Below are 11,378 nucleotides of genomic sequence, written 5' to 3'. Positions count from 1 at the left end.
CCATTGACCACAATATCGTTCAAGGTTTTAACCCCCCGACTGGCCCAGCTGCTGATATCCGGCAGATCCTGTAAGTGTGGAAGAGCACTGTTCCCCCAAAGAGGCGTCCAACAGGACCACACAGGTCTTGCCTTCTGGCGATCCTCAGCGCTTTTTGGAACACTCCCACAACAGTGGCCATAGGTGTAGTGATGGAGCACTGCGAGGAGGACCCTCTATACAGTAATTTAGTTAAAGCTTCCAAAGAACCCATTGTCACTGCCTCAAGCATAGTGGAAGGATTGTCGGGCTGAGGAATAGTCCACCAATGCGCATAGGTAAGTTGACTCGCTAGAAAATACGATCTGAGATTGGGCAAAGCTAGGCCGCCACCAGATGCGGGCGCCTGTAGGGTTCGAAAGCCCAGCCGTGGATGGTCACCCGCCCAGAGAAACTTACGTAGAATGGAGTCAAGATACTTAAACCATTGATTCCGGGGCATTATTGGGGAATTGTGAAATAAATATAAAAATTTGGGGAGAAAAACCATCTTAAATAGATTAACCCTGCCGGGGAGAGAAAGAGGCAAATTCTGCCAGACCTCTGTCTTTGCAATCAAAGATTTGACTACCGGGGTCAAGTTATGCTCCTCTGCCTGTATCACAATTCCCAAATATTTAAAGGAGCGCACCACCTTCAGTTGACCTAGGCTCTCCGGCGTCCCTGGGGGTAGTGGATCAATCGGGAAAATAACTGATTTTGACTGGTTGATCCGCAGCCCTGAAAACTCCCCAAACTCCTCAATGCTCTCCAAAGCCTTACTCAAGGCCCTGCCGGAATTAGCCAAATAGAGAAGCATATCATCAGCATATAACGATAGTTTCTCCTCGATCCTGCCAATTTTCAGACCCTCCACTTCTGGGGAGTCCCTAAGTCTTGTTGCCAAAGGCTCTATGGCCAGGGCAAACAGCAGTGGACAGAGGGGGCATCCCTGCCTTGTCCCCCTCCCCAGCTGCACCACATCTGACAGCAAACCATTCACTAGCACCCTAGCCCTAGGTTTTAAGTATAATGCCCGGACCCAGTCCAAAAAGCGCTGGCCAAAACCAAATTTAGTCAAAACCTCCCATAGATAAGCCCATGATTTAGTGTCAAATGCTTTCGCTGTGTCAATAGACACCACTATTCTGCTGCCCTTGTTGCTGTGGTCTAAAGCCAGGTTGTTATAAAGCCTCCGAATATTGATATCAGTAGCCTTGCTAGGCATGAAACCTGTCTGGTCCGGGTGTACTAACTCAGCAGCTACCATTTTCACCCTATTAGCTAGGACCTTCGCAAATATTTTGGCATCACAATTTAGCAATGAGATGGGACGATAGGATTCACAGCATTCTGGTGGTTTCCCCTCTTTTGGTATCAGGACGATATGGGCCATATAACATGACTCTGGCAGTGCCTTGGTTTGGGAGACATTATTAAACAACGTGGTGAGTCTGGGAATAAGGATTTTAGTATGAGCCTTATACCATTCGGCAGGAAGGCCGTCTGGACCCGGGGAGCGTCCCGTTGGCATATCCGCAATAGCGCTCTCTACCTCTTCAGTTGAGATGTCCCTCTCTAGTTCGGCCACCATAGGACGGGAGAGACAAGGGAGGTCAATTTGAGCCAGGTAATCAACCAGATGTTCAGTAGGGATTGGGGGAAGGGCAGCGGACCTTGTGCTGTTTAATTGGAGTGGTTGTACATTCCATTTCTTTCAATATGAGCATACAAAGATTATAATTAGACATACAGTGTGTAAATACAGTGGGGCTCCGTTGTCAACACTGGGCAAATTTGCCCATGGGCAGTTACCCATAGCAACCAATCAGACTGTTGCATTCATTGTTCTACCTGCAGCTGCCTGAAAAAAGCCAAGCACTGATTGGTTGCTATGGGTTACTGCCCATGGGCAAATTTGCACCTGGACAGTAACCCATGGCAACCAATCAGATGATTGCTTTCACTGTTCAACCTGTAGCTGGCTGAAAAAAAGCTCATCGCCGATTGGATGCTATTGGTTACTGCCCAGGTGCAAATTTGCCCAGTGTTTATAAATAAGCCCCAGTGGATGTTGGTTGTGTAGGAAGATCATGTTTATAAATAGAATGTTGGTGCATATATTATTAGAGTAGGCACAAAAGGAGTTAAAGCTAAACATTTTTGCATTTGGTGTCACAGTGCTGATAAACAAAATGCCCTTATCTACACTACCCCTTCCCAATGTGCGGGGAAATACACCGTTGCACTCCACAGCTCTCGTTCCACATGATTTGTAAGGACATGCGTCCATCCTTTTATTGGTAAGATGCCAAAAAATGCCATACAAGTAAACAACAAAAAGCTTCAGGGTTTCCCTTTGGCAAACTGGGACAAGCTTTATTTTCATGCTTTGATAAATATTATCTTTGTCTGCTGCATACTGTTCTATGCTGTTCTTAAGGAATAACTGTGATATGCACAAAGAAGGAAAGTGATAAAGTAAGGTAGGTACTCATTTATTATACTTAGTAGGAACTTGGGCATTATAACTGAGTAAGAGTTGGTGGACTCTAGACCAGTGGCATTTCACAGGGTGCCCTCTTATAAGTACTGCTGCAGCCTGTCTTGTTATCTGGCTCTTAGCAATCACTTACCAGGGGGCTGCAGGAAGGGTTAAAATAATAAACTTGTACTGCCATAGTAAAATTGGCCTTTTTGAATAATGAATAATAAGGTGGGCACAAATTGTAGAATGGTGTGGTTTTGTCAGAGATGCATTGTCTGAGCCACAACTATTCCCTGTATAGATTTTGTCCAGCTAGCAGTGTTATTTGATAAAATGGCATTAAAGGGATACTGTCATGGAAAGACATCAGTTAATAGTGCTGCTCCAGCGGAATTCTGTACTGAAATCCATTTCTCAAAAGAGCAAACAAATTTTTTTATATTCAATTTTGAAATCTGACATGGGGCTAGACATTTTGCCAGTTTCACAGCTGCCCCAGTCATGTACCTGCACTTTAGAATGGAATTACTTTCTGGCAGGCTGTTATTTCTCCTACTTAATGTAACTCAGTGGGACTTGGCTTTTACTCTTTAGTGCTGTTCTTAGATCTTCCAGGGAGCTGTAATCTTGTGTTAGGGAGCTGTTATCTCTTTGCCTTCCCATTGTTCTGTTGTTTGGCTGCTGGGGGGGGGTGATATCACTCCAACTTACAGTACAGCAGTAAAGAGTGATTGAAATTTATCAGAGCACAAGTCACATAACATGGGGCAGCTGGGAAATTGACAATATGTCTAGCCCCATGTCAAATTTCAAAACTAAATATAAAAAAATCTGTTTGCTCTTTTGAAAAATGGATTTTAGTGCAGAATTCTGAGGGAGCAACAATATTAACGGATTCATTTTGAAAAAAAATGTGTTTTCCCATGACAGTATCCCTTTAACTTCAAACCACATGCAATTTCCATCCTGCTGATCTGAGTGAAAATCTTTGTATTGGTGTGCAGTCTCATAGCCAAATGCAAGTTATTCTGTAGCACCTTACATTATATAGTTTCATACAGCAGTTCTTTATCAAAAACAGCTTTTATATTGATTTAAATGTTAAAGGGTTCACAAAGAGAAAGGTCATCATTGATCTGAAGTAAAGTATACATTAGATGCTGGTTATGTAAGGGGACTGGAGGAGAGGATGGAGTGGTACTGATGCTGGGAGGAGGGAAGCCTGGAGATGATGCTGAGATGGATCAATAGGAGAAAAGACGGGGGTGGTGACTAGCTATGATGCTGAACATGGAAGCAGGAGGGAAAGAAAGGGGCTGGTACCTAGAGATGAGGCTGATGGTGGAGACAGATGAGAGATTTGGGGGATGGGTCATTGCAAAGAGAAGAGAGGACACAGAGGAAACTGAAAAGAGAAGAGGACAAATAAAGGCCTGTATAGCAGATAGCTGCTACATTATATAGCACTGGGATTGTATTGCAGGATTCAAATAAAAAGATAATCATGACGAGTCAATCACAGGGAATCCAGCAGCTGCTGCAGGCAGAGAAGAGAGCGGCTGAGAGAGTGTCTGAGGCCAGAAAACGTAAGATGTGAATTTAACCCTATAAATAATATACATACTGTACAAAGGACACAATTTATGCTGCATGGCTGTGATAATACCATACAGTGGTAATACTGTCTGTGTGTGTTTCTTCATGTAGTTATACACTAAAACACACCTTTATGGATAATAGTACATTTCTAAAAAAAAAATATATATATATATATTACATCAGCAAAATTTTAGTAAACAATGGTAAACATCATAGTCCATCATTAGACCTTCTTCAGCATGGACATTTCCTATGAGATATATATATATGTATGAATATACTATTAGGTACGCCTTAACCTAAACTTACCATGATCGTGACTTCTCTTCCTTGCAGGAAAAGCACGCAGACTGAAGCAAGCCAAGGAAGAAGCGCAAGGGGAGATCGAGCAATATCGCTTGGAGAGAGAGAGGGAGTTTCAGATGCAGCAACGCACTGTACGTAGTATGTTTTTAGTATTGTAGAAATAGCTGCTGTCATTTTGAGCTGACACATATGAAATGTATGAGAACAGTTAGTGGTAGAAACAGCCCATTTCTATGCTAGTGGCTCACCACTTTCCCCTTGCCCTGCAGCTTCCCTGTGCAACCCATGGCTCTAGCTTTCAGCTGCCATTGGGAAAAGGGTTGTCAATTCTTCATCCTCTGAATAAGGAACACCTCTTGGAGGGATTGTTGCACTCACAATATGATTTAATGTGCGCAAGGTTTTCCAGTTAATTTGTGGATTGCTGGTAGCTCTGTTGGTGTTGGCCATGCTATTATCATTCAGAAAACATGAGCATTTCCCAGTATTAATTGCTCCCTGGGACTGCTGGCAACTTATTGAGAAGTAGTTGCTAGTTAAACAAAAGAGTGCTAGGTAAACAACAGCTTTCAAATGATCTAGACGGGATCTCCTGCAGGGTAATAACTGAACCTGCACTCAACTTTCTTGTTTATTAACTAGCACATGTACCATCATACATAGCACTTCTGTGTAGAGCCCTCGACTACCTCCAACACTATGATGAGGGTTTAATAAACAAAAAAGAAGGGGTCATAAGTAATCTAGTATCTCTGCAAGTGTGTGTAGTTACAAAAACAGGATTTTAGTTACAAAATGATGATCATAAAATTGATAAGCCACCATACCACGTCAAAGTGAACCCCCTATGGTGGTCCTAACTATTTACTTCTGGTCATAGTATTGAAATGCTGGCACCTCCCTGCATAGTAGCATTTCTTAGGATAAGTGTCTCCTGACCTGGTTATTAGTTTCAGTCAGAGGGCTTAGTCCTCCCCCGTCCATTACATTTTATAGGCAAGAGATTGCCAAGACCACAGCATTGGGTTTAATATACAGTACACCAATGTGGGGGAGCAGGGAAGCTAGTGCCTTAATATACAGTAAATAGCAAACCAACTGAACAAGGCAGACCCAGGACCACAACGGAAGAACTCCCATTGTCATTGTCTTCACAGAGTCAGGCAATGCTTGGGCATTACAGTTCAGTTATGAATTCTCCATGCAAGCACAAAAAAATGACAATAATTATAAAGTAATTTTCCCGAAACAATTACATTACGTTACACAGTAATGCAACCATTGAGACTAACTTGTTTTGGAGTTTTTCAGGGGTGATGTGGGCTTAGGGTAACTAGAGACATTGCCTGGTTTTAGCCTGTCAATCACTACTCCCCCTCTATGTCAGCCAGTATCCAAAATTTGTGGTTTTAGACTGCTGATACACTCTGGGCCTTTAATTGAGCTGAGAATAAGTGACCCTAACTGTCTATGCACTTCCTGTAACCAAATAACTCTAGGGTTGCTGACTCTCTGTTGAGCCAAAAGCCTGGCAGTCTAATAATGCACATATCTTATAACACACCAATAAAAAAAATAATTGCAAAAGAGAAGCACCCTGAATAAGTTTATATCATTTCAAACATTGGTTTTTAGATGTCTTTCAACCATCGTTACAGTTTTGTTGCATTTTGCTTTCACACTTCCCTTTTAATGATTTTTTTCTTGAAAATGAAACTATTGTTTCATCTTGATTGTTCCTCAGTGTCTGAGAGATAACAACCCCTACTTCTGCATTGCATATGAAAAAGTCCAATTTGGTTTTGTTTTTACGCAGCCACATGATATATGTTTGCACTAATGCATATGTGTAATAACTGTTCCTGGCTGCCATGCATTCTATATATTTATTTTGGATAGGTTTTGTGATTCTCAATACACCTTAAAGGACATCTATACCCTCCATTCTCCTGCCATGTATATAAGTTGGGCACATCTCCTTCACCCAAACCACATCAGTTATACTGCATATATCCCCTCTGTTCACTATCGACATCACATTTTTCTAAAACAAAAAGCAGCTTTAACCCAGTGGCCATTTTTCTTCTGCCACATCATCAGTGACATTTACATCTGAAAACAGCACATATTATTATTATTAACATGTATTTTTAGAGCACCAACATATTGCACAGCACATATGCACTGTAAAGGTCATGCAATGAAGAATGCTGGCTTATACAGGCACAACTTACTTTGACAGAAAGTTCTGCTTGGACTGAGCACTGTAATGATTAATCTGAGTTTGGGAGAGGAGATCAGGAAAAAAATACAAGCAGAGCAGACTTTCTATGGAAACAAGCAATGCCATCTCTTCATTGGCTTTTAGACTAGAGGGCGTGTTTAGTGATCTGAGCTCAGAAGAACTGAGCATGCTCATTAGACAACAGCCATAGAAAATTCCTGAGGGAGGGGGCCAAGAGAATGAGCAGAAGAGAAGGAATCCTAAGTGGTTAAGAGGATGCTGTAGCCTATTTATTAAAGGGATACTGTCATGGGGTAAAAGATTTTTCTCAAAATGAATCAGTTAATAGTGCTGCTCCAGCAGAATTATGCACTGAAATCCATTTCTCAAAAGAGCAAACAGTTTTTTTATAAAACCCATGTCCCACTGAGACTGATTCAGTTACATTGAGAAGGAAAAACAGCAGCCTGCCAGAAAGCATTTCTCTCCTAAAGTGCAGGCACAAGTCACATGACCAGGGGCAGCTGGGAAATTGACAATATGTCTAGCCCCATGTCAGATTTCAAAATTGAATATAAAAAAAATCTGTTTGCTCTTTTGAGAAATGGATTTCAGTGCAGAATTCTGCTGGAGCAGCACTATTAACTGATTAATTTTGAGAATTTTTTTTTTCCCATGACAGTATCCCTTTACCCTTTGAACAAGCAGAGTGACAGGTATTTATTTTAAAAGAGGCTGCTCACTGATTTTTTTTTTGTTGGGTGGTGGCTTACTTTAAATTATCATATAGCTGATTTTAGAAACAACTCCACTTCTTAACAACAGGAGTTGTTAACAGCTGTTTTTCAACAAAGTGTACCTCTGTACCCTGTTTGCACAGGCCTTGGGCACACAAGGAAACCTTTCTTCTGAAGTGGAAGCTCGGACTCGCCAAACACTGCAGATGGTCCAAAGCAGCCATGGCAAGAACAAAGAAGCGGTCCTCCGGCGGTTATTGGGCCTGGTGTGCAACGTAAAGGCCGAACTTCATCCCAACTACCGTTTCGCTGGCAACTGAGCTTCAATTTTTTCCTTGCGTCTACCTTTCCCTCATTTGTTCATTTGAAGTATCTGTGTCTGTATTGTATATTATCTATGGATTGTAACCCTTATTTGGTGGAACATTTACTGTGATTCATGGGAAGCAGCAGAGCTATCACTATTGCTTGCACCCACAATCCCTTGTGCTGCTAAAACTGTCTCTGTAAATGCGAATAAGTATATTAAAATGTGACTCAAATAAAGGAACAAATCATTCTGTGACATTCTATCAGGATTTATAAGGGGCTGATTTATAAAGGTTCAACATGGAAGGAGTAAAGATATGTTGACTAATAATATATATAATAATATCTATCTATCTATCTATCCATCTATCTATCTATCTCAACAAAAAACAATCGCACTCAACAGGCTCAATTAGAGTAACTAATTTTAATAGAAAAACATATCATAGTGATCTTCCTCAGGGAAAAAAGCTAAAATATATATTTTATTTGTAAATGTTCATATATTCATATATATCTAAATGAAAATGTAAAATGAACTTGGTTGGAGCTTGCAGCAGAGAAATGTTTTCAGTAAGGTAGGAGGAACTGTATTCAGCTATCTGTGTTGAAATTTTAGAGTTTGTAGATAGACATCAGTAAAGAACACCCTTACAAAACACTAGGATGTCAATTTTTAAACCACGCAGTGGTGTAATAACCACTGAAACGTATACGTTTTTGTATATTTACCAAAATAAAATGGCTGTGTAGTAACTTCTGCTATGAAAGCATTGTGATAAAAATGACAGATATGAAAATGACACTAGGTTGAAATAGTACAAATAATAAAGGTTTATTTTTAAAGGATAGTTTTTGAATTAGGTGTAGGATTAGTCAGCAAACATGATGGGTACAAGCACTGATTTTCAAAGCAGCATGAATAGCTGAGCATAGTGGAGAAACATTGAGTATTTCTATAAAATGGGACATTGAAATTAAAACAATCCCTAACCTGTAGCAACCAATAACAGAAAAATTCTCCCTGCTGATTGGTTGCTATTGATTGGTTGCTATAGGTGACTATGCCTGTATCAAACTTTTATTACATCCTGCAGACAGTGACATTCTATAACAGAAGGCCTTTGTGTGGATCATTTGATTTATCTATCATTATGTACGTGAACACTCCCTTTTATAGTTCAATCCGTTATCTGATTGGTAGATTGCCACTCCACCTAGAAACCAAGTGGTGGATTGACTTGCAAAGTGGAAATGAATAGGAGAAGACCTGAATAGAAAATTAGTAATAACAATAGAAATTTAGGTTTAAAATTTAACTGCTAACTGGCTGCTGGCAATTGCTGATATGATCGACCATTTTACCGGCAGACAGAATATAGAGGCAAATAATGAAACACCCCTTTAATGTGCATGTGAATCGCCACTGTATTAATAATTTCATTATCTCGTGCTCTCTGCCTACAATCTTTCCTATCACCTACCTCTGACCCTGACTTTATACTTGACATTAACTATAACAACTCCTTAAGTTTTCCCATAGCCTATACAGAGACCATAAACTGACATTGCCCTATACTGAGCACATCTCTACAGGAAAATGGATGTGTGTAGTAGAGCTTTAGAATAAAACTTTACTAATGCTGTGTGTGAGTTCCTAAGCTCTTCATTCTTTGTGATTATGGACAATGACTGCAAACCAAATAGCAAGGTATGAGAGTGATTCTGTGTTGTTGTTAGTTCGGCAGTGCTACCGGTTGTACCCAAAAGGTGACCATTTGTTTCATTTAGTTGGGAAGGAAAGTGAGAGCTTCGTGTTTTTCCTTCAAAACTTTCTGTATCCAAGGCAGTACTTTGAAAATGTCCTGGTAAAAGTCCCGGGCATTCTTTTGAGTCTGTTTTTTTCTTGTACCTTTTTCACAGTGATCCACAGTTCCCCAGCTTATAATGCCAACCTTGGGAAAGAGAAAGGATAGTGAGCTTTGTGCAGGGCCGGATTTACATAACAGGTGCCCCTAGGCCCACTGTTGTACGTCGCCCAGGACCAGAGCAATGGGGATTTGCCTAGAGGATATTTTTTATAAACTATCGTATCTCCTGCGCCTCCTCAGTGTTTCTGAACCAATGTGGGTGTCGTTGGGCAGCTTGCAGCCCTAGGCCCGGGCCTTGGTGGCCTCTCCACAAATCTGGGCTTGGCTTTGTGTACATATGCAAAGTGCTTCAACCTGTATCAGATCAAGGAGTATAAATACTACTAATCTTTGTCAAATAATCTACTTGCTCAGCTATTTGCTTATCTATTCTTTATTGCCATATGAACACCACAAAAGCACGATCCAACAACAGCATCAGCAGCATTCCCCCCTTGCTCAAATTACTGCAACTTCTCCTTCTTATGAGCATGCCTTGGGCAGCATCAGACTAACCACAATATGTGCATTAGCATCCAGCATTATTAGCCCCTTCAATAACACAAAGTGCTCCCTAGCATTGTTAACCTCGCTTTGCAATACCATCTGCTGTCGCATTGTAAAGTGCCATTAGCACGCCCCTTTTCAAACTCATTCCTTTAACATATATTTTCCGAAAAACTACATTGCTTTCAGAAGCAGTCTTGTGACTGATATGGCTGACTGGATCTCTTTATCATTTTTTCATCTAAATATAGAAATTCTGCTTCTCCAAAAACTGGCTGCCTAGATGATTACTGCTATATTCATGCACATGTATATATATATATATATATATATATACACTGTATATATATATATATACATACAGTATATATACACTGTATATATATATATATATATATATATATATATATATATATATATATATATAATGTCCAAGGAGGGCCGGCACTACTCGTCTGTAGGGTATAAAGTGCCTGGGTGCTGCGCCAAAATAGTAGGATATACAAAGAAGAAGGTAAGCACTCACAGGTCTTAAAATGTTCAAAAAGTGAAAATTTATTGAAGAATTTTTTCTAAAAAAATTCTTCAATAAATTTTCACTTTTTGAACATTTTAAGACCTGTGAGTGCTTACCTTCTTCTTTGTATATATATATATATATATATATATATATAAAATATATAATCAGATGAGGCTTGCACTTAAACCATTTAGAGTCCAGGTGCATGGCCAATAACTGAATATATGCAATGAGGGCCAGCAGTCTATTCCACCATGTTGCTATGATTCCAATGTTTTTGTCCTATATTCGGACTGACAAAGGTATCCATGTATTATTATCTATATGTACACTTGTTGCAATAATGTGTATGTAACTTCTAGACCACTGTAATTTCTGAAAAAGTTGCAGATATCTATTGTCATCCTACCTGATAAGTGTAAATCATGCCAGTGCCTGCACTTACCTGAACATATCTCCTTTTAACTTGGATGAGTAGTGGACCTCCTGAATCTCCTGTAGTTTAGAGAAACACCAAAGCCATTATTTGACAGAGAAACCTCAAGGATGGAAAATGCAAAACCAGCTAGATATGAAAGTCACATGATAAATACAAGTGTTTGTTCCTTTGTTCCACTACCCGAAGGTCTGAATATAACACAACTAGTTATGAAAGTCACATGATAAATACAAGTGTTTGTTACTTTGTTCCATTACCAAAAGGACTGAATATAACACAGCTAGATATGAAAGTCACATGTTAAATATATACTGTATAAAG

General features: G+C 40.0%; 2 protein-coding genes across 2 annotated transcripts in view; one reads left to right on the top strand and one right to left on the bottom strand.

Moving 5' to 3' along the window:
- The first annotated feature begins 3,849 nt into the window (after positions 1-3,849).
- atp6v1g2.L (ATPase H+ transporting V1 subunit G2 L homeolog) lies at positions 3,850-7,937 on the top strand. The gene is made up of 3 exons (XM_018230148.2): positions 3,850-4,092; positions 4,442-4,542; positions 7,516-7,937. The coding sequence occupies exons 1-3, from the start codon at positions 4,011-4,013 to the stop codon at positions 7,690-7,692; spliced, it is 360 nt and encodes a 119-aa protein (XP_018085637.1). The 5' UTR covers positions 3,850-4,010; the 3' UTR covers positions 7,693-7,937.
- A 554-nt stretch (positions 7,938-8,491) lies between these two features.
- The window catches only part of LOC108698939 (complement factor B-like), a 53,296-nt gene continuing 50,409 nt past the window's right edge, over positions 8,492-11,378 (bottom strand). Inside the window, exons 17-18 of the mRNA XM_041572886.1 lie at positions 11,064-11,113; positions 8,492-9,636 (exon numbers count right to left, since the gene is read on the bottom strand). Of these exons, the coding sequence (XP_041428820.1) occupies positions 9,469-9,636; positions 11,064-11,113 (218 nt within the window). The 3' untranslated portion in view covers positions 8,492-9,468. The remainder of the gene's footprint in view (positions 9,637-11,063; positions 11,114-11,378) is intronic.

Source organism: Xenopus laevis, chromosome 8L, assembly GCF_017654675.1.
Source record: "Xenopus laevis strain J_2021 chromosome 8L, Xenopus_laevis_v10.1, whole genome shotgun sequence".
Lineage (NCBI taxonomy): Eukaryota > Metazoa > Chordata > Amphibia > Anura > Pipidae > Xenopus > Xenopus laevis.
Note: the sequence above shows the minus strand (reverse complement) of the source record. Positions and strands in the feature narration are given on the sequence as shown.